At 33.2% G+C, this 24377-nt stretch overlaps 1 protein-coding gene across 3 annotated transcripts in view; it reads left to right on the top strand.

The window, feature by feature from the left end:
* Positions 1-24377, top strand: part of ASCC3 (activating signal cointegrator 1 complex subunit 3) — a 280258-nt gene that overhangs the window by 219000 nt on the left and 36881 nt on the right. For all 3 annotated transcript variants that reach the window (XM_032184137.1, XM_032184135.1, XM_032184136.1), the window contains exons 31-36: positions 4663-4800; positions 4902-5022; positions 8436-8568; positions 11180-11305; positions 20619-20730; positions 21009-21143. In XM_032184137.1, coding sequence (XP_032040028.1) covers positions 4663-4800; positions 4902-5022; positions 8436-8568; positions 11180-11305; positions 20619-20730; positions 21009-21143 — 765 coding nt within the window. The remainder of the gene's footprint in view (positions 1-4662; positions 4801-4901; positions 5023-8435; positions 8569-11179; positions 11306-20618; positions 20731-21008; positions 21144-24377) is intronic.

Raw genomic sequence — 24377 nt, 5'->3', positions numbered from 1 at the left:
ATCTCAATGTTATTGTTCTGAAGTAATGCAGTGCTATAAAACTGGAATAGAAGAATCTGGTCTGTGTTATGATTAGATATCTTGCTGGCTTTTAACTGAGATTGTTAGTGTTAAGTATATAGGCTTTAATAATATATCTCAATTGTTTAAAGAATTTTGTAAAATATTTTTTAAATAAGCTTATCTGAGGTGCTCTGAGCATTTTATTTTGTGTGGGAAAGTTCTGGATTATGAAGGCAAGTCAAACTTTAATTTTTTTAGATATTTCTTTTTCTTGTCTTTAAAGATCAAGAAGATACTGAAGTATGATTTCTAAGTGTTACACTCATTATAGAAGTTCAACTTCCTTCTACAAGATGTTGTTTTTATGACACAAAAATGTGTCATAAAAAATTAACATTTAGTTATAACAAGGAGATGTTTTTATTTCACTTAACATCTGTAGCAGATGTGAAATATGTAATTATTTTTGTAAAAGACTTCATAACTTTCACGATTCTTTTGTTTTGCACATCTTTCTTCTATTGGGCATTTTTAGACAATTGATAAGCATTATTCAGTGGCATATGGTCTGAGTCTGACGTGCTTTGAAAAGAGTACAGAGTACTAATAATGAGGATTCTGTGAAAATGGGAAAACCAGCACAACAGATATGCTTTGAGAAAGTATGGGTTTTTAGCATCTTGAAACAATATATCACACTCAAAGGGACAGAATTGGGCTGCACAATCTGTTAGCTCATTCTTGTCCAATCTGGTCTCCTCCTTTCTTTTGGAGCCAGCATTGTCATCAACTTGCTGAATTATACTCTGACTGGAATGTATTTCAGGCACAGGGTAATGTATCTACTTAAATGGAATCCTATCTTTCTACAAAAGCTTTTTAAGTATAATAAATTTAAAATATAAAAAAGTTCTATTAGCTTAAAGTAAATGGTTCAACAGTTTACATATGTGCAGGAACAAAGAAAATGACTACTTACTAGTTTGAGAAAAATCTAGCTTGTTCAGAGATTAGAATATACAAGATCAAAATAGATTTTATTTTTTTATAATAAATGTTATGTGATAATTTACAGTAAACATTTGTTTTTATAGGTTTTTAATTAAAAGGTGTAATCCTAATCAACCTGATGTTAGAGGAAAGCATGGGAGGGATTTTTGATTGTTCATCAGGAGATACGTGAAAAATAGCAAAAGTTTCTCTGTGTGGACCCAGTCCTGGCTGTCTTAGAGTCCAGGGAAAATCCCACCTTGCACTAGGTTCCCTGAATCAAGTGTTAATATTTTTTTTCACTGTTGTGTTTTTTTTTGTTTTGTTTTGTTTTGTTTTGTTTTGTTTATTTTAATTTATTTTGTTTTGTTTTAATGTCAGCCCCATGTATATTTCCTTATATTATTTTTTAAATACTTTCTGTACTTAAAATATATCTTTGACCTTTTGCGAGTTTACAGTACAGTTTTTTTCAGAAAAGATAAATAGTAATAAAGTTAAAACTGTAGAAATTTTAGTCTTGATTTTTAGTCACAATGGTGTGTCTATTTCTGGTTAATCAAACTATTCATTAATTAATAATTATTTATTAATTAATTATTAATTATTATTAATAATTATGCCAGCATTTCTTAATAGAAAGTGATAATATTCTTAAAACTGAATTGACATAAGGGGGTTATATTTTTAAATAAATTGTCGCTAGAATTTTAAGCCTTGGATTGTGCCTATGGGTAAAATAGTTGTGTTTATTACATTGATTTATGTGAAAGTAAGGGGTCAGCTAAAAATGCCTAGGATTCCCTGCTGCTAAAGTGACAGGATAGTAGTACATGCGCCAGCTCTCCTGCTAAGGGTTCTTTAGTTTTCCTGTGGTAAATTACACTGCTTTGCAGGTATGACTAACAGCACCACAGGCCACCGCTGTAATACAAGTCAGAGGGAAAAAAAAAATAACCACTACTGATTGTAAAAGCAAGAAGAACATCTTTGAATAAATTCCCAGCAGTGAGAATTTAGGATGTTATATGCTAGAAACTACATGACAAAAAGGTTTAGCTCAGGTTCTGTACTGAAAAGAACTAACACTGTAAAACTGCGTGTGCTGAAGGAGCAGTCTAATTGCTATAGACCAATCCAAATCAGCTAATTTGATTGCTGTATTTTCTAGAGGAAAAGGGAGTTTAGATTCATTATTTTCCCAATATCAAATTCTGCTCATGTGAATAACTAAATAAATGTTGTTGGAACTGGCTTGTTCTCTCACATTAAAGACATGACTATCATAAGCTAATGATACTTGGTGGGGAGAAGAAAAATTAGTTCAACAATTTAATATCCTTTGTCAATTTTTGAAGGCAGAAATTAAATAAATAGTAAATGCATTTATACTTTTGCATTTTCTCCTAATGGTTCCTGGTGCTTTTTTCCAGTTTTTCATCTGACTTCTCTGTATGTTCTATGTATACATAAAACTAATATTTCTCAATTTCTATCTAAGCATTGTGCTAATACCACTTAGTAAAACCATAGTAAACTATGGTTGCTATTACAACTATACTTACTGTGTGTGTGTGTGTATATATATACATGTATATGCTACTTGGTATACTATGACTATAGTTACTACTATAGTTGATGGTCATAATTGTAGAGAAAGCAGTGCACTGATTCTCATTTTATCCAGTTATTTATTTTTTTTTAGAAGAAATCTTTAAGATGGGTCATAATTCATGTTGTCTACACTACAGTCACATGTCTACATGTTGACTAGAGAAATCAAAGGTTTGCTGATTGTATCTAGATAGATAAACTTTATCCTTTAACATATCCTCCTTTCATTCAGTTCTTTTCTCTCTCTTCTGCTTATCTACCCCTTTTCTTGTTTCCCTTTCCTAAACAGATATCCCCTTCTCACTTCTCAGTTCATTGCTTTTTTCTTCCTGCTTCCTTTCCTTTCAGTGTTTTATAGTCCCTTTCACTCTTCTCTGCTGTATGCATCCCTTTCATACAAGTCAGTTTAGTTTATGCAACAAACTTACCATGTCTCATAATATAAGATAATATAAGGAACCTCGAGGCAGCTGCATTATGAGAGAAAATGAAGTTTAGGGGCTTTCATTAGGTAGTTCAAATAGATTGGACCAAGCCAAAACTTGAATAATATTTTTGAAAATTGGGTTCTCTGTTACTTCTATCATTCCTGGTTCAATTAATCAATATTACTACAACAAATAAAGTTTTTAAACTGCTTTATAATTTGTTCTTCCTGACAAAAATTGATTGATTTACAAAATCTATATTGGATTTTTTAAAATCCCAAATACAGGCTATTATACTCCCTGGCTTTTTTGTACCGAGGATTTTTTGATAGTAGTGATGACATATATTAGTTGGATTTAGATACATAATTAATTGTAGAAACATTAAGTTCTGAGAATTATAAAAGCCTGGAAATGTTTGGAGAAAGTTACAATTTTGAGCATCAGAAGTGCAACACCTCAGTGTTTAAAGTGGGAATGATGTTATCACTGCAGTCATACAAAAAACATATCTCAGTACTTTGAAGTATTCAGTCTGGGATGAGACTAAATGTTCAGTCTGAGTTCTCCAGTTACCATGAGTAATTCATTTTGCGCTACCCTTTTGTTCTTTAAACTTGGCTATACCTCCTAGGTTAACTGTGAGAGATGCTGCCCGTAAGTATGCAATATCATTGTGCCACTGCTGGTGGCACCAGGAAACCACTAATAAGAGATGAGATTTGAAAGTTTCTGGCTATATTATAATAAAATCACATATAATAACAAATGGCCGTAGGAATTCAACGATAGAAAGAAAATTGAGGAATAAATCGCCACGCAAGATAAAGAAGTTGCAAAGCTTTTGTTCGTTATTAGTGAGGGGCTTTTTCACAGAGGTAGTCTGCAGAAATAAATGAGCTTATTATGGAACTTACTGTGTGAAAACTTAGGCAAGAAATGTAGAGGGTAGTTAAAAGGATTCCAAGTAGTCATAGATTTGAATAGTAATAGTAACAAAAATTAACTTTTTGTCCTTCTATAAAGTTCAAATGAAGACATTTACTGTATGTTGGATTTCACTACAGGGTTTGAGTCTATAAATTACAATCTAAGTCTCAAAAAAAAATCACGTAAATCAAAAACTTTATTGATGGATAATAATTACAGAATTATCAAATTGTAGAACTGTGTCTATCTTTTCATAGGCATTGTTGAGTCAAATTTATTTTTCGTGACTGTTTTGTTACTGGTTGCAGGGATTTGCTATATTTTTATACCAGGTCTAACCCTTTTGATACGAGGAATTGCATTAAACTAACACAGAGCAGAATACACAGCATTTGCCAGCACTGTCAAGATATTTTCAGCGTTTTCGTTTCCTTCTTTATGCTATTTAGTGTGTCTATATAGTAATGTAGTTTTGTATTCTCCCCACCCTTAATATAGTATTTGATTTTTTTAGACTGAAAGCAGACTTTTCAAAGAATGAAGACCCTGTTTTCCTGTCTGTGTGAACAGTTGAGCAAATTATCCTTGATATAAAAAATATCAAATATCAATAAAATATCAGAAATAACAACCCTAAAAGTTAAAAAAATTCTGAGTAATCTGTTTTAAAATATGTAACTATTCACTCTTTTTACAGATGAATGACATTATAGTGACAGTTAGAGATTCAAACTTGAAGCTGACACTTGCTTTTGGAATAGGCATGCACCACGCGGGTCTGCATGAGAGAGACAGGAAAACTGTGGAAGAATTGTTTGTGAACTGCAAAATCCAGGTACATTTGTTCTTTGAATCCTGCCATAATGTGTTTTACATGGAATTTTAAAAGTTGGCTTTTTGTTACATGTACCTCATTAATCTTTCTTTCTGTTTTAGGTTCTTATTGCCACAAGCACATTAGCTTGGGGTGTAAATTTTCCAGCTCATTTAGTAATTGTTAAAGGAACAGAATACTATGATGGAAAAACAAGGCGTTATGTGGATTATCCCATTACAGGTACTCACATAAATTATGGAAATACTCATATGCTGAAATATATTTCAAACATATATACAAATGATCTGAATTATTTTGTAACTAACCAATGAGAATACCTAAATTAGGCAGAAGCTAGGATTGCTGAGGAGGGTTTCTTTGTTTAATGCAAGTTGTAAGAGAACTCTTAAGATTTTATGCGATTAAAAAATGTTTCAGTTTTGTAAATCTTTTTTTTTTTTTTTTTCTAAGTTCCTTTAATGCACTTTGCCCAAAGTAGACACTAGGCAAGTAAAGGTACAATATGAAGTCATTTATCTTCCTAGGAATTTGGACAAAAGGAATCTTTCACACTGTTTTTTGAAACCTATTTTTAAATAGAAACAGATTGTAATGGTTTGAAGTGTAAAAGTTGTATCACATGTATGAGAGCATAAAATGTATATGTCGTCACTTGACAGTAAACAAAAGCTCTAACTAGTATAGTATATTTAGTGATATAAGAGATACTTTAAATAAGTGATATTTCAAAAATAATCAGCTTAATAAAATATTTGAATTTCTGGTTTGATACAGACTTTTATTGCTTCCTACCTCCAGTAATTTCTACTTTGCTTAAACTGCTCTGTAGTTCTTCCAATGAGCTTAAGAACGTGAACCATGGAAGAACTTCTTTCAAAGCTTAGGCAGGGAGAATATCTGTCTGGATGGGTACTAAGCTTGAAGAATGAGGACAAGCTAAATTTATTCCAGGTTTCCTGTTCTGTTTTCTCTTTCTATTTTCACAAGAGGAAGTTTATTATTAAATGATCCTGCAGTATGCCAGAGATGTATACATCTGAGGACAAATAAATGTTATTTGTAATGTAAATAGAGATCTTGCATCCTTTAAGCCATGCCCTGTCTTTTTATAGCAAGAGAAACTTACTAATGAGAAAAGCTCAAACTGAAAATAATACAGGAGTTATTTCTCCAAGTAACCCTCATGGAGGTTAATTTAGTGGTTAGTGCTCTGCTGGAAACTTGGGATCAATTTCCAGACCAGCTCTCTTGTTCAAAGATTCTGGTATGACCCGGGAGCTTTGCCATACACACTTGCATTTTGTGACAGACTGGCTGGTATAAACCTAGTATAAACAGTCTCTGCAGAGAAGTAGCGTTTTGCTCGTCCCAACTGGAAGAACAGTGACAACTGACTTTATTAGTGAATGGGGAAGAGTGATGAGGAAAAAAAAAAAAAACAATAGATATTTTAGATTTTATATTGAATCTGTGGGACTATCAGAGAGAAGTAATAGGGTAAATAATATATTCAAAAGAAACCAGAAATTCAATAAACATTGAGGCCTTACTATGCTATTTTTGAAATCCATCGTACAAGTACTCACAAAGGCATTAGGAGAGGCTTATACTCTTTATTGCCTTTTTGAATTCAGTTGTCTTGGATATTAGGGGTTGTTTGGTTCTTGGATTTTAAATAAGACTTTAAATAAGACTAGGGGTGTGAACAGAAGTGAATACTACCATCTATAATTTAGGTTTCGTTCTCTGCACTGCAACAGAAAATGCAGATTCCCTATTTTATCAAGAAATGTAGTATGGTTCGGTTAGAATATTTTTAACTTTCTAGAGAATATTCATGCTTCTGGAAGTTCTGTGGATAAGTAATACAATTCTTCAGCAGCAATTAAGTGAAAATTTAATGTGTTTCTTTTGGAAATATTTCCAAACTTTCACAATATTGTTTTTAATGCTGCCCTCACTATTCCACCATGGTATAACTTGCTTTTTCTCTGCAGAAGTTACTTTTGTGTGCCAGGGATGCATTTGGCTCCAAGTAAGCAGCTGAGGGCAGAATGAATCATTGTGGAGCATTCAGTGATTCTGAAATAAGTAAAAATGCTTCTTTCAGTGAAATCGGAGGTTCTGGGGAAGTCCTTCTCTCAGTGACCAGATGTTTACTCATCCAGTTGGATCACATTTAACATATCAGGAGTTTAGTTAAGTGATTAAAAGCAGCCAAGCAGCATATAGTCAGTAGAGAAAATACTGTTTTTGTATAATTATTTAGCAGAATATTTGGCAAAAAAATCATATCTATAGTAAATCCATTTCCTTATATGGTATTACGTACTATTTAAATCACCATATTAGAATAGCAAGGTAATGTTTCATCACCCCCCTGTATACACACCTATCATTTGCAAATTAATTTCATTTTACATTTCATGTCACTTAGCAAATTAGCAAAGTGAATAAACTGATAAAAAACACTGCTATTTATGTTGCTCATCTGCATACATGTGTTACTGAAAACTTCTTTTTATTGTCACTGGACTGTTTCTCTTATCATTGTCCATTGCTGTATCGCATTCTAAGCCTTCTGTCTTGTCCTTCCTTAACAATAATACCCTGCTGACCATTGGGCCAAAAAGCTTACTTTGCTTCTGAGGCCAAAGAAACCATTTTTCAAAGTGCTAGGTACTGCAAGCCACATACTCTGTAGGTATGATAGAACTCAGAGAATACACAAAACATAAAAAGTTTTAAAAATAAATATTTAAAACTTACTTTTGAACTAATATCATTTGTTTCTTCAAACTTAAATAGATGCTGGAGAGACAAAGAACAACCAATACTGATGCACTTCTCAGATTATGAGAAGACAGGTGATAAGTGTACATATCTTGGTTGTCAGGTAGCAAGTTGAACATGTTCTGTACAGACTTGTATTTTCAGTGTTTCTAGAAATCACTGACTAACTTGTATTTGCAAGTAATAATGTGTAGGTATAGTAGATGTGAGCTTTATCTGCTTTTAAATTTGTATATCATGATCTCATATAGGGAAAACATATGATATGAAACCTTCTCTACTCCAGTGCTAGTAGCAAATACCACTTGGCTTGAAGTTTGAGTGGCAAAGATCATAGCTCTTAGTAATCATAATTACTTTTACCTTCTTTTCCCCTCTAAATTACTAAAAACCTAGGAAATTATATATAGGAGAGACCTATTATTGTGAAGTCAAGTACTTGAAGATTAGGAAGTGATATACAGTTACCACTGTAGGCTTCGTGAGTTCCTTTGCTCACTATCATCTTTAATTTAATGATAACAAACAAGAGATGCATGTGGAATGGAGGGAGAGAAGGGAAAATTTATATATTTATATTAGGTGTAGGCTTGGTTACTATTGCAGTGGGTGGTCTTCAACTATGCAGATGATATTCTCCATCACAAAGAAGTTCATCATAAATTTTCCTGAGATAGGAAAAAAAAAAAAAAAAAGGTCAAAAATCAATAGGGCATATGAGGCCAAAGAAATATTAAAAAAAAAAAAAAAAAAAGTTTTATGAGTTATATAGAAATAAATATATATATATATATATTTTTTAAATGCATTTATTTTATGCGTTATTGTCTCTTTGGCAGACGTACTTCAGATGATGGGACGTGCAGGCAGACCCCAGTTTGATGACCAAGGCAAAGCTGTAATTCTAGTTCATGATATTAAGAAAGACTTCTACAAAAAATTCCTTTATGAACCCTTCCCAGTGGAATCCAGGTAAGGTAAAAGCAATCAGAAAAGCTAATCAAACTATCGACAGTACTACAAATGAGGGATACAGAAAAGTGAAACAAAATTCCTGTGTGGAGTATATCCTAAATATTGAGGTCCTAGAGGATATTAATTTTTTTAAAGTTGTCTATCTTTTTCTGTCAGAAAAATTCTTTCTTCCGTGAGTCTTGAAGCACTGTTGAGCTCTTTAGTCCATTGCCAAATAATTTTACAAATGCTTTTCTGTTTTTGATTGTATCAGACACTGGAATGAGAGCACAAACTGTTCTTCTAGGCAAGTGTGTAGGAAGACTGTATGTGATACAACCCTCTCTGAAATTCTGTGACAAATTCCTAATAGGGAAAAAAGGAGAGTTTCTAGTACTTTTTAGCTAGAAAACTTGAACTATTATGAATATTTCACATTCTTTAAAATCTCCCTCGTTCAAAAAGAAATCTGCCTGGTATAAGTGATTACTAATACACATTCTTTCACTTCAAAACTGCAAGATTGTTGTCAGAAAAAATAGAAACACCACCTTTTTTGCACTCTCTCTGAACTTGGTTGATACAGAGCTTTCTGTCCAGCATAATATAACTTGTGCCTTGTTTTTGATATTTATAATAGTTGTTCAACAAGAAGCAAAACAAATTACATCAGTCTACTATATATGCACGGAGGAATTCTCAGATACCTAATAAAGCATAAGCATTAATGAAAGCTTTTCTCAGTAACAAAGAATTCACAGTATTGTTCTCCTGTGGAAACCTCTACATGAGCACTAATTGGACCTCTGAGCAGTCAGGAAATTTGCAGGAACTTGAGAGCGCTAACCACCTGTGAAAAGTAGTTTAAATGGACTGGTGTATTTCAGAAGGTTAAGTTCAGTGCTGCATAGGCAGACTAATACATTTTTATTTTATTTTATTTTTTATAAACAAAAACTGTGGCAACATGTCTTAAAAAAAAAAAAAAAGGCATATAATTGCACTTATAGGCTAAGGAGTTGAACATCTTCAAAATGATAGCTAGTAAGTCAAAAGGGTGGCATGATTAAAATGCCGGTGGTATATCTGGACTGGTAGTGTTATCCGTAGGTTCATGCCTGGTGCACCATGCCAATAAGGAGACATGAACTAGGAAATCCATTGTTTCTAGATAAAGAAACTATATCCTCAATATCACAGTACTAATCACAACTTCTTCCCATTTTTAATACTATAAATATTGCATGTTTCTAGTAACTCATTTTGTGTATATATTTATTTATATCAACAGTTTGATATATTTCATCTTTCACTATAAACAAAAAATATTTGATGAACTTTCAGATGAAGATTCACATGTTAATGGTGATCTCGATAAGTTCTTTGTAGGTTGTGATCTGATTAATTTAGAGTTGTTGTGGTCTTTTATGATCAAAGATATTTGAAGTAAGAGCCTTCATAGCTTCAAAGAGAAATTTGGGTTCTTTTGTAGGAATTTTATTTTTAGAATGCTTTCTCATCTTGTTCTACCAAAGAGCAGATTTATCAGCTTTGTGTAGTACTTCCAATTTTTAAAATTAAACTTCAGATTTTTTTAATTACAGATTTTTCTAAAAAAGGATCATCTATGCATTAGACTTGAGTACACAACTCAAATGACAGACAGACCTTGTGCTCTCACTGATCATGGGTCTGAAAGATGACACATTAGAAGCAAAAGAGAAAGTAATTTTTGTTATGGAATAATAAATAATAATAATTCAGTAATAGCTATTGAATAATCCATCAAATTTCTGTTGGACAGTCCGGGTAGAACAGATGCTGCTTTGCCTTCAGAACTCTGCAACCAGCAGTACAGAGCAGTATAACAATTACTCATACCAAATTGTTTACTTTTATCAATAAGGAAAAAATAGGAAAAGTAAAAGGATTATAATACAGGAAAAAAATAGGCTAATCTTTAAGAATATTTGCCATTCCCTGACTGAACTGCAGCTAGGCATAATGCCATTAGGTAGCCAAGTGGAGGTCTTTGTTCCATTAGTGAAACTAAACAGTATTTTAGTCTGTAAAAATCATTTTACACTGCTTTTGTTCTTCTGTGTTTCAGAGTTTAAACTTTTCTTGGTAAAAGTAGCTTTTTTTTTTTTTCTCCCTATATTGGATGAAGATGAGGAAAAATCTGGGGGAAGCAGGTTTGATGTAATTTTAATAGCCCCTCAAGTATTTGTCAAGTATTAGCTAAGCTATTGCCACTGTTTCATTTCCTGTTTGTCTTTCCATATGATTCTCTATTGGATTAAACCAGCATGATCATATGGTCAACATACAGTATTCAGAAGTTACCACTTAGTAGCTCCATCTGAATACATTCCATAAATGACTTAAATGTGTGCATTCTTGGTCCAATCAAAAAATAATTTGAGCTTCATACCAATACCATGTAAAGAAGATGACTGACCTTGCAATTACATCCCCTCTTCTTCCCCTCTTCTCTTTTACCGGAAAATAAATATATAATGTTTTCAGATTAAAAGTAATAAACCTTTTAATGCACAATTCTACAAAATATATTACCTGTCTTTGTGATTGTAAAGTCAGCAAAGTCCTCTTGTTTCCTGTTCTTCAGCTTGTTAGATGTGCTAGCCGACCACTTGAATGCTGAAATTGCTGCTGGAACTATTACTTCTAAGCAGGATGCAATGGATTATATCACCTGGACTTACTTCTTCCGTCGACTTATAATGAACCCAACGTGAGTATAAAATAAAAAAGCAATTTAACCTAAAGGTAGCTTGAGGGTAGAGTTGATCCAAAGGTGATCCTGCTGCTGTTGGAGCCTACAATACTTAGCAGTCTTCATTGTAGGAGCATTACTGGCCCACACATGGAATAAAACTTATGTGCACATTTTTTTAATAATTTTTCTCTAAATATAAATGGATTTCTTGGCAGATAACTTACGTTACAATTTAGTAACAACTATAAAATAGCATTATTGAGAAGGGTACATCAGCATCCCTAAAATAAAACTCCAGATTATCACATTCCTTTAGTTATTGTATTTATAATGTGTTACTTTTTTTTAGCTACCACATTGATATGTTATGCCCAGTCTTCTATAGAAAATCTATGAAGATTTGAATTTTCCTAATAAATAAGAGAATAGCTATCAGCTGTTTCTCTATGATAAAGTTTACTTTCATTAGGGGATCCTGGTGAAACCATGTGTGCAATATTTTCAATGATTGTTATCATCCTGCCTAGCTCCAGCTGGTATGCAGACCGTACTGAGCTGTTCCAGCAAGTTAGCCTGCCTTTGCCACAACACTGTTTTGCACAAATGGTATTTTGTGTGTCATGTGATCATTCACCCACCAAAATAATGTGGCAAATAAAGAATTAGGCATTTGTAGCACTAAATATTTCTTGATGTACTGCAACATGTCATATTGCTTCAATCATTTTAATGTCCATAACATTTTGGTGAATTTTCAGCTGAGTTCCGTATAGGCAACTGCTGCTGGAGCCTGCAGGTGATAAAAGGCAAAACAATGATTTCCTTTAATTCTTTTTGAATCTTCATTAGTTTTCAATTCTGCATCTAGCCCTGTGCTGAGAATCTCCCACAGAACAAAATTTCCATCTAATCTTCCGGGGAAATCAAAAATGCACAGTGTTGGAACTGTAAATTAAAAAAAAAAAAAAAATGTATTCAATTCTCTCACTTTATAACTAACAAAATGAATAAATGTATGTTGAAGATGGTTCTGCCCTGAGAGTGACAAACAGCTAAATTCTGTTTTCATCTAGGTTAGATGAAGGTAAAGCTGTGTTTGTGATTTACACATGATCCAAACTACAACTAATGTTAAAAACTGTGCCATTGCAGTCACTATTAGTTTTCAGTATAAAGAATGAGCAATATTATTTTAAAATGTCTTGGTATTCAATTGCTATGGTAAAGTGGCTGTTGATTTGTCTTCAGCAAGCCTTGATTGCATGGTATCTGGTAGACAGACAAAAACATATAGCCTGTAGCTATATGTGGAATACAGAAATATAGTCACCTAATTTAAGGGGCAAGGTCTCCCCAGGGTACAAGAAGGTTCATACTGGAGTGTGTTTGGCATGTTTACTGGCAGTCCTTTTTTCTTAGCAGTTTCTTTAATGTGCAGTTTCATATAAAGCTAAATGTGAAGTTATCACAATATCAGTTTCTAAGCAAAAGTTCTTATATTCTGAGAGGATTCTGAGAAGAAAGTTAAGAAAAAAAACATGGCATTTTATAGTGTGAAGCAGGGCCATTGTAGTGGCAGACGATGTGAATAGCTTTTGACTAGTCGTGTCCATAATGTCAGGACAGGAATGCAAATCAAGTTTCTAATGAAATCATAGTCGTTTATTGGAACATACAGGTTGGAACAGTTAACAAGTTCTGCTGCTTTCCCCAGTGTCTCATCCACACAAAGGTACTCAGCATTCCTTGTGTACTCAGTCATGCAGAGAGAAAAATGAAGGACATTATTGACTCTGTCAGAGAGGTCATTTCTAGATACTAAGTGCAAATGCAGTGTATGTGCACACTTTTCCTCTTTGACATGATAATAATTCCTACTAAGTTTCATCCAAAATTACTAAACTTAATAGTTTAGTAGCATTCCTGGATATGCATACTATCAGTGGTATTTGAAATGAATCAGTGTTTGAATGAGATACATCAAAGGAACACTGAATACTTTTATGAAGAGAAGTCAGTGGTAGTTGAGATAACTTTGAGTAAATTGCAGTATAGTAGTACTGTTTATTGTGCCATAAATGAGCATATGAAATGCTTGATATTACTAGACTAATTATTTATGGCCCTTAATAATTCAAAGGTTTAGGGGGTTATTTTTTCACAAGAGCAGAAGTGCAATGGCTGAGTTTTGTTTTGGGTACTTGCACAGTACTCACCCAGTGTCACTTGATACAGTGTTCTTTATCATGTCCTGCCCCAAAGCAATTTTCTTGACATTCTGTCCACTATGAAACAACAGCTATTTTCTACCCAGCAGGTGACTGTACCTTAGTGGTGAATAAGTAATTCCCATATGCATGTTTGGTAAATTGCCTTGGGATTCTTTGGCATGAAAGGCATTGCATGTGATGCTGTAAATCCCCAAAATAATGGACTTAGATAATATGCAGAAGATTTATATTCTCATTTATTGCCAGTTTTAGCTACTTGTATATTAAAGCTGCATAAACAAATCTAGGATCATTCTATTCCAGACCAGTACCATAAAATACCTTACTGAATCCTGCAATTTATTCTATTTGAGTATTAATCTCCCTTAATAGTGAGATAAAGTATCCTTTGGCTTTAAGTAGTCAGGTTTCTTCTAAACATGCTGTCATTAAGACTTTTTCTGGGACATAAGATAATTCATTAGACTGATAATACTGGCTTTTTAAATGGTAGCGTTGAAAATATTTGCTTGCTATAATGCTTTCATTTTTTGTTGTGTTTTTTGTTTGTTTGTTTGTTTGTTTTTTTCCATCAAGCTATTTTAATTTTCCTATCTTATGAAGTTTTGTACCCTGCAATCTGTGAAATGGGTTTTAACTTTATAGTTAAGAGTAGTAGTTCAGCTAGGATTGCTGAGTGCCACTTTCGTTTAGTTGCATACTGAATAGCCATGTGCATGCAGTTCAAGAGATAATGTGCAAAGGAAATAAATAAAATTTATTATTTTATAGTAAATAATATTAATCTAAATAAAACTGTTTACCAAGTCATATCAGTCTCAGTATCTGTAGTTTTTTCCCCTTCCCCAAAGCAATTATTCCTAAATGTAGAGATTTTTGAATTTGCAATTGAAGTCAAAGTTTCTGTACTACTTTAGTCAAGTGCTACAATGTGTTCTTTTCTCCACATACAACTTTAGCCTTTATTTTCCCTACTTAGTCAAGATCATGTTTAAAGACAGATCAGCTAAGTGCCCTTTTCTTTGAAAGGGGCTATTTTGAGAGGCTCGTCTGTCATAGCTAGCTGACTGAAGACTAAGGCAGATCTCCTTTCCTTGGCCGGAATGCTTTGACTGTTTAATTCTTTTACCCTTATAAAAGATTACAATCTGCAACTTTCTACAAGAGAGAAATTGCTACGGGAAACGTTTTCTGTAAATCAGGTTATGATATTTTCCAGATACATATGCAGTAAAAGAGAAATAGAGATTGACAACATATGTAAAGCTAAGCAGAATCAGCTTTCATTTGAAATGATAATTTTTAGATGTTCTGAGAATACACATCACATCACAGTTAAAATGTGTGGGTTTTTTTATGTATTTGTAAATATTTGCGTATACATCTGCACTTGTAAAATCAGTTTTCCATGTGAATTGCTTGTGAAGACATGAAAAAAGCTTTATTAATTCTGATAATTATTATTAAAGTTTTTTCACTTTATCTTAGTCTTTAATTAATGAAGTGAAAGAATGATATAGCATAAATTATAATTAAATGAAAATTTCTCCAACTGATACTCTTATCATTAATCATATACTTATACCGAGAAAAGGAAATTTAAGGTAAAATATAATTAGCTGAGCTTATCTAATAGTATGAATAAGACAGCAGAATAAAAATTATGATAATCACTGCACCATAATAGTTTCTGAATACAGCAGAATAAAAGTGATGATAACCACTGTACCATAATAGTTTCTGAAATCGAAGTGACTGCTAGTATCAGCCAGTCAAGGTAGAATAATATGTATAATAACAAAATCACAAGACTTTTCGGTCTAGTTTGAAATTATGTCAGAAACGGGATTAGTGAAGAAAGTTAAATTAACTAAGAAGAGATAAGATGCAAAAGTTTATCAATAGCTACTAAGAACAGAATATAAGAAGGTATTACACTATTACAGTGCAGTAGTTACCAGTATCCATATCTGGAGTTGATAAGCTGATATTTTTCAGGGTGGATTCTGTCCTTCACAGTAACACTTACTCTGGCATGTATACATGTATATACTTCCCTTCATAACAAGAGCTTGTTCTTTATATAATTAGGGTCACAGTGATGTGAAAACTACACAAATGTAGTTCATGCTATACTTTTACCAAATTAATCATAGGAACAAAGTTCTACTGATTCTTTCAGACTAGGAAGCTGCATACTGCTGGGTATTTGAGCCACCTGCTATTGCCCAGTCTGCTGTGGTCTTCTGGTGCAACGCAAGGCTCAAGACCCTGCATCTCCCCATTCAGAAAGCTAATTCATGTAATTGTCTTCCTACTCTTGGATACTATTTTACTGGGCAAATTATCTGTTGGGATGTAATCTAGAAAAAAAATGCTCAATCAATATGTAAACAATTTTACATGTGCCTGTTACCTCTGGTTTCATCTTATAAATACATCTTAAAAGGTAAACTTTCCTGGAAATATTTTAATTAGAAGCACTGACATGGTAGCAAATAGCTTCCTGATACCAGAGTTAATCACGAGGAAATACTAAAAACTGATTAAAAATATCAGGGTATCTGTCAAAGTATTCCTCATACCTGGCATGACCAAATATATGAACGCAAGAAAATAATGTGTACAGGTGAAATACAGGTAGAGATTACTGGCTGTAGTATTTGTGCATGCTTTAGTGCGTTTTAGCCAGCCAGTCCCAGACTGCAGAGTCAGTCAGTGATGCCTTATCAACAGAAGTTAGTCGGTACGTTGTCACATGGCTCTGCCTTTGAAAGTCCATCAGTTGTGCCATACGCTCAGTATCATTTGCATGGTACCATTTTGAAGGTCACAGCCACCAAAGGCCACAAGCTTATGAAAGCAAACACAATTGATAACTGCAGTAAAAGATATTTATGAAGGTGGCTATCTGTGCTTGTGCCGTACTTGTTCGTAACAAAATTCAGTGTTCAGGACAGCAAAATCTCAGAAAGCACACATTCTTGCAATCAAGTGAATGCTGTAGATTTTTTTTTCATGCATTTTCAAATGGCCTTCCAGTTAGCAAGTTTCTTCTTTTAATATTTTTGGCTGACTCTGCTACCGATTTTCATTATGTGTGTCACTATTACTACCGTATAATCTGAACATAAAAAACATGGTGCTGTAACAAATGACTTCACAGCATTGACAGTTATAGCAGGACCATTTCAAGGCTGATGAAAAATTTCCCAGAGAGATCTCAGGTCAGGTTTACATAAGCTAAACAGGAAATGATTGCTAACATTCACATTAAATCCTAAATGTTTTGTGTAACTTCATCTACATTTTATGTTCCTGCACGTCTCTCTGTCTTTCTCAGCTGATGAAATTCCACACTTCCTTAGATTAGAGAAATAAGTTTATGTTTCAGGGTTTGTTGTTCTTACTAAGCTTTACAAGGTTTGGGATTTAAAATACATTATTTTAAAGCCAATAAAAAGTTCCTTCAGTTTTTGATTGTTTAAATTTTACATACTTTGTAAATTTTTATGATACCTAGGGGTTTGTTATTGCTTTTTCCCAATGGACTATTAATGGAAGTTAGCCTGCCTAGCCCATGTGCTAGATGCTGTTAGGATAAAACTGCCTTTGACTTTCACACCTCTCAGGGGACGAGTAATTGTTGTGTTCAAACAGCCTGTAATTGTGATCCCGCTGGCTTTCTCAGTACGCTTCTGGCTATTAGAATCATTAAACAACTCAGCACCTGTTAACAGCATTGTAAATATTCAACCCTGCTTGTGTGCAGGTTGAGTCCAATATAGGAGAAGGCTTACAGAGACCAGCCTCATAAATTAGAGCTTCTGACAAGTCAATTATTGTGAAACTGGGCTTCACTGTGAAATAAATGAAATGGTGTGCTGATAAAAAGGTAGGCTGTCTGTTTATAGCAAAGGGAAAATAATGACTAGATGATTCAATGCAGTGAGCATGAAACTGCATTGTTTTTATTCTTTATCTGTAATTAAATAGTTAGGTAATAAAGCTTCATTGTAAAACTCACATACAATGTAGTTTTCTATATTTGGAGCATACCAACATGCAAAATTCAACTTGCTTTTATGCCTGCACAATCAAAATACTGCCTAATGTCATAATACCTCTGTTTTTGCTAATGATTTTAACATCATCTTTCTAGATGAATGGCTCCGCTTTTTATTAGGTCAAAATGTGCTGAGTGACTAGGAAGCTCCTGCAAGTGTGCTCAAAATTATATTTACCCTATTATAGGTAGTAGTTAAAACACACTGGTACCGCTTCACTCAAGAACACAAATAATTTATTTCTTTGCATTGTTTTATTTGTACTAGGCAGCAAGATATTTACACCTTTGACAATAAATTACCAAAACCCAGCAAATTTTAAATTCATACAATTTTAAAAGGCATTTTAATTCATCATTTTTAATGCCTTTTATGATTAAGTCTTCAGAGTCTTCAGTGTGAAATACTCCAAATTAGAGTACAAAATAAAATATTTTTGAATTCTTAAACTACAACCTCAACAAAATAATGTCATTGTATTGCCCATATCTCTTCCTTTGTTTTATCAGCATTCGTCATCAGTATTGTGGTACTGCAAATAGAAGTGCTGAAATTATGTGGTAGAAGTCTGAGTATTGTGACAACAAAGTGCCTTAATTAGAGTCATTTCAGTAGTCTTACATTCAATTTAGAATACTAAATACTAAAAACACTAATGAATCATTAGTGGTTTAGATGTATAAAATAGAAAATCCTTTTACATCCATAAACAATTTATGTAGTTAATTTGCTTGGATTATTTTCAGAAGATAAACAAAATGATACAAAGTAATTTCTAAAAATAAACAGAATCTAATGTGTTTGGTGCTAAAATGTCAGGCAGATAAAAGCTGCAGATAACCATTTTCTGTCATTACTACGTTACTTCAGTAAATTACATGACTTACGAAAATTAAGTTGCTGAAAATAGTGAGTACTTTTGCTGCAAGTAAGTTTTCTTTGCATAAGGCTGGCAACATGTGGCTGTCTGCTATATAAAACTTGTTAGTCAAGATAATTACTTCTTCAATTTGTTTTGTTTTGGACAACAGTTATAAGTATTTGAGATCATCTCAATGTGAGCCAATATAAAATACTATGAAGCTGAATACTCCACTTCCCAATAAATACTTTGTTTTTGTCTAATGTAGCTGTCTGTTTCCTCCTATCCAAACAGATTTTTAATCTTTTTTTTTTTCCTCATGGTACCACTGTTCTACTCCAACTTTACTCAATTGCAAGTGAACATTCAGAGAACTGACCCCATAATTTACAATTAATTACAAGAGAAAAATTTGAAATGGCTGTTTGGCTACTTAGCATGCAGCTTTTTCAGTTATGTTACTGCCATTCAAAAGTTAGATAAAGAAAATAGCATTGCTTATCTCAGATATTGTTAATAGAACAGTCATGGAAGGGTTCTTGCAGTACTTACACAATTCCATCTTCTGAACTTTGCTAACAGCATCATTACAGTGAAGGAAATAGAGTTTAAATCAGAGAATGTGATTCATCTGCCCCAAATATATCACCAACAACTGAACTGATTGTCTAAAATCCCTTTCTTAGACAGTGATCATATTTCACCTCATCTTAAAACAGAAATCTAGAATACCTGAGATGAATAGTATTATCTAAATGCATATTTCTCTCCATTGGCAGTAAAGAGAGTTGAAAAAACTAACTCAGGTGTTGCTGTAGCTATGTAAAATCAAATGAAATGAATCTCAGCACAGCGTTATGCAGCCCGTTGTACACCTGCACAAAGTACATCTGACAGAACATAATCTTTTTTCCTTGCAGCATGTGGTATTGTTTCCAGTGGCGATGCGGAGTACACAGTTGAAACAGTAGGACATTTAGTAAAGCAGCCAGTATGAACAAAGGAGCATCTTTCATCATTGCAGCAGTCTCAGTAGTCTATTTGTGTATTTACAGAATTAAGTGAGCAGGGACAACCTTCTTTACTGTGTTTTTTTTATAATTCAATAAATCATGGTGGTTGTTTTTGTTTGTTTCTTTCTTTCTTTCAATTCTCCATTGAAATTTCATGATTTAGCTGTACTGCATAAATTCAGAATTTTGAAACTTTCTACCATGCTCAGTTTTTCTTTACTTTTCATTGAACTTAAATGTTACTTTCTGAATTTGTGCCTTTGTTGAATATAGTACTGAAGATCTTAAAACATTTTTATCTGTAGTTTTTCAGATTAAAGGTATCCCTGAAATTATGTTAGTTTGTGTAAGAATCTTATAGGTTAAGTTCTACAATCAAGGAGTGCAAGCTTCAGTCATTGTGTATTTTTTGTATGCTAGCATAACACAGTTTTTTGGTATAGTTTGTAAACATTTTTTCTTAATACTAAGAACCAATGTTACTACATATAGCTTACCCAAACACTTTCACCTAAAAAAGACCATGTGAAATAAACACATTTGCAAATGCCCTATTCCATACTTTCTAGTAATTTTAATTTTGAGAGTAAAATGAGACAGAATTGTAAGAACAGATACTAAGATTTGGATTTGTGTAAGGTTACTTTTTCAAGAGATGTCATATATGCCTAGTTTTTTTAATTATCACAGTTCCAGGATATAAGAACATTTGCTGTCCTTTGTGGTTTTTCTTCCTTTCCCTTGAAGTTAAAGTGCTATTATTTATGTTCGTATTTTTTATTAATTTTCATACTTAAGTAATCAGGACTGCATACCTAAGCAATCAGGAACATTCCAGCTAACAAAATGCAGCCAGTCCAGTTCTGTCTCTATCACCCTTTGTATTAATAGCCAGGTAAATTACAGTATTTCCATATACACATGCTAGTTAGTATTGTTTTGATTATTCACACAAACTATTTAAACTATATGAACTATGTTAGATTATATAAAGGAATAGTTCTGTGTTTAATTGTTTAATGTGGATATTTGTTGTTCCAAGTCTGTGTGTGTATATTATAGAAGCCTTGTAAGTTTTCCTACAAGATGTTATTGTTTAAAATTTTCAGTGTACCAAAAGCGTTCATGTAATACATCTGTTTTCAATTCTTCTAGTTACTATAACTTGGAAGATGTGAGCCATGACACTATGAATAAGTACCTCTCGAGCCTTGTTGAGAAATCCCTCTTTGATTTGGAATGTTCCTACTGTATTGAAATTGGGGAGGTAAGACCAATTTGTGCCTTACAAGGTTCAGTAAGATGCATGCTCCTAAAAGTTGAGAGCAATAGGATACATGCTTGATTTGAGGTGCTTGAGTTTGTCTTTGGAGCTGTTTGTAAGACATTGAAAACTGAGTTTAATCAGGTTGGCAGCTAAGTTATGTTGTTAAACTATTTTTGCTCCTCTCTTTTATAATGTAGTCTTAAAATATTTTAGTTTTGTAGGAGCCATGCATATTGAACCATGTAAGAAACATGTATATTTGATTCCCCTTCTAACAGGATAATCGCAGCATTGAACCTCAGACATACGGCCGCATTGCTTCCTATTACTATTTGAAGCATCCAACTATTGGGATGTTCAAAGACCAGTTGAAACCTGAAAGTAATATAGAAGAATTGCTCTTAATTCTGACAGTAAGTGATGATATTTTCTTAATTTAAACATATGTAACTCATGACTCTTAAAGACATATGTATATGAAAAAAATTCCCAAAATATTTTTAAAAAGCCATTCTTCTGTAATTTCTTTTTTCTTTGTCATTGTATTGAGAAATACAACTGAATCATTTTTGATGTTTCAAGTGCTTCATTGAATCAGTATGTCAAAATTATTCTGTATGCCTGTTTTTCTTAAATCCCTTTGTAATCTTATGGGTTTATACAAATCTTATTATTTATTTTCTTTTTTTTTAAAGTGATGTAGAATACTGAAATCCTGGAATAACTGCATGTCAACTTCACAGATCTATACCAGGGCCATCCCTTTGCACTGGGACAATCTGGAAGATACAGCAGCTTTAACAAGTTGGGGAACATAATAAGCAAGATCCGTTTCCTAAAATGCCTTCTTTTCCTTCTCCCAGGCACCCCATAATCCCTGAGGTCTTAACCTGCAACAAAGCCAGTTTATACAGTTCATCTAGTAACTGTCTAGTAGGGAAGTGCAATGGGTGCAAGGTAAAACTTTTTAGGGTACAAATCCAGAGATATGGTAAAAAATGCAGCATGATAGTATTATGTCATCATAAACAAATCAGGTTTAACATATTTTTAAGTATTTACACTTTTATATCTACAAAATTTTCTCCTTCAAAATAGTACAATTCCACTTCTATGTACGTATACATGTATTTCAAAGGAAGAAGTGTCAAAATACTATCCAGGAATACTTATTTCTGCCCACTTATGATTAAAGTCTATGCTGTATTATATACGTTATACAAGTGGCCCAAATTCTTTAATATCCAAATTTCCAAGTGTTGACCACAGGAATCCCATTTATGTATGTTACTTGTATATTTATTGTTTTGACATGCTGCCAAAACTTCTCTGACAAGAAATTCAAGCAGAAAAATAAAAATAGTTATTCGATAGTTTGCATTTCTACAAAACCTGATCAGCATTTTATGACACAAGGAAATCCACTTCTCTAGTGCAAAGACTTTCTTCCTGACAAATTTAAATCATCTGCTGCAAACATTTAGAGTGTTACAGCTCAGAAATAAAGGCCACAGTAATCTTTTATAATGGAAAGTGGTAGACAACCTAAATAGAGGACTTACTGTCACTGACCCTGCAGTATTTGTTGTTCTGTTGTCAGCAAATATTGTAAATTCTAACAAATAAAATGCAGTGTATTCAGCTGAATTCAGAAAGGTAATCAAGAGGCCTATATATTTGGTATGTAATATAACTGACCTTAAAAAAAGAAATGCCTACAATGAACACAAGTTAAATAATGTAATTCAGTACTCAAGGTGAGAGAGCTATACTCCAGCTGCTGTCTCTTTTAAAATTTTTCTCCACTTAGAAACTTCAGAAAAAAAATAAAGCAAATTTGTAGAGGGAAGCTTGGGAATAGGATTAGCAGATATGGAGTGATGTTTCATGACATTACCTAAGAAAATGAATACCATGGGGAAAATTAATGATATAAGCAAATCCTAGTACTGTCCATCTTACGCCAGTGCTCCTCATCCATCTAAACAGCTTATATCCACGAATCACAAAGGAAAATGTCAAATACTTTTATTGTAGACAAAACCTAAGGTGTTGGGCAGTGACTGCAAAATTTAACATTCATTAATTTTTTCTACGTTCTTTTGCTGGACATATAATCTTATGAGTTGTCCATTTACAGTCTTAAGAGGAATGAGACTAAAAGTAAAATCAGTTGTGGGTCAAAATGTGCCAAACGTGTCAATCTGAAAGACGAAAAGCATGTATGAATTCTGGATGCCATTATAGCTGACATTTTTCCTTTCATACAGATGTTAATTTTCATAATTACTACTGGAATTACAATTCTTTCTTGTTAAAGGTGTAAATTGAAAGTTTTTTCAATCTAATGTAGTGTTGAAAAGAATTGCCATTTCAGCAGAGTTATTGCCAAGTTGTTTTTTTTTTCCTCTAAACACTGTGAATTAATGAGTTTTATAATTACGGCAGTTGCTTCACACCTCTATTGTTAACCAATGACATTACATCTGCCTTGCTCCACTGGTGCCCTCCTCCTTCTCATTGAAGCATTTAGCAGTTTTGGCAATAGGGAATTACATGGCATGGGGTAAGTAGTCTAATTAGGTATAAGTGAAAATCCTGAGGGAACAGGATATTTAAAAAGTAATTTGAAGAATCTCTTAATGATGCTGGAACTGAAAGCTGTAGTTTTAGTGGAAAAGGCCTCTTATCCTTGCAAAACATGATGATAACTGTGGTTATTTTGATGATCACTCAGTTTTAAAGTTTGAATCTTGGACTGTGTATGTTATTTAAAAACAGCTGTCCAGAAACTTTTTTCAAACGCAGCAGGTTTTTATAGATAGGACATATGGGTCTATTTTTTTTGTTGTTGGCATTGTTCATATCTTGTAAACTTTTAGGCATTTACCAGTTGGTCTGATGTATATAAGGAAGGCAGAAATGTACAAACATAACAAAGAAAATCCTAATGTTATAGGTTTGGAATGTGATATTTGCAAGTTTTTGCTGAATTGCTAATGTGCATATTGAAAAGGAGCAAAAGGTCGTTTAAAACAAAACCAAGAAAAAAGTAAGATAGCATTCAAGAATTCAGAAATTTGTGATCATATTATCAGCTTTAAATCTGACTATGATTAAGGTATTTTGAGTTTCAGGTTGATACTCTGCAATGCTAATGAGAGTGTTCAGAATTCTGGATCATTTAACTGAAATATGACTGAATCTTTGCAACTCATATGGAAAAGTAGTTTCAAGTTGTCCTCTTTGCAGTGCTGATGAGTGTCTCAAAAAAGTCACTTGATAGCAGAATTTATTCCATTTAGTACTCGACACAATTCATAATCTTCTCCAGTATCCATTCTTTTTTCTGTCTTTATTTTATCTTTTCATGTGGTCATCAGTGCTTGGTCATCAGTGCTTGGCAAGATCGAATGATTATTTTTTTTCAGTATGGTTTGGGGGTTGATCTGTCCATAGTATGAGTAGGAACATGGCACATGGGAACAGCCCCACAGACATTTTAGAACTATGTAGTAATAATTGATACAAACAGGTGGGTTACAATTCCCACATGCTTTCCCTTCTTCTCTCAATAAATCTGGGTGTGAGGTGTTTAACCTGTTTTGGGCTTAGAGCTAGCAGTCAAAGTTCAGATACGATTACTT

The sequence above is a fragment of the Aythya fuligula genome, chromosome 3 (assembly GCF_009819795.1).
Source record: "Aythya fuligula isolate bAytFul2 chromosome 3, bAytFul2.pri, whole genome shotgun sequence".
NCBI lineage: Eukaryota > Metazoa > Chordata > Aves > Anseriformes > Anatidae > Aythya > Aythya fuligula.
This window is presented reverse-complemented; position numbering and strand designations above follow the sequence as displayed.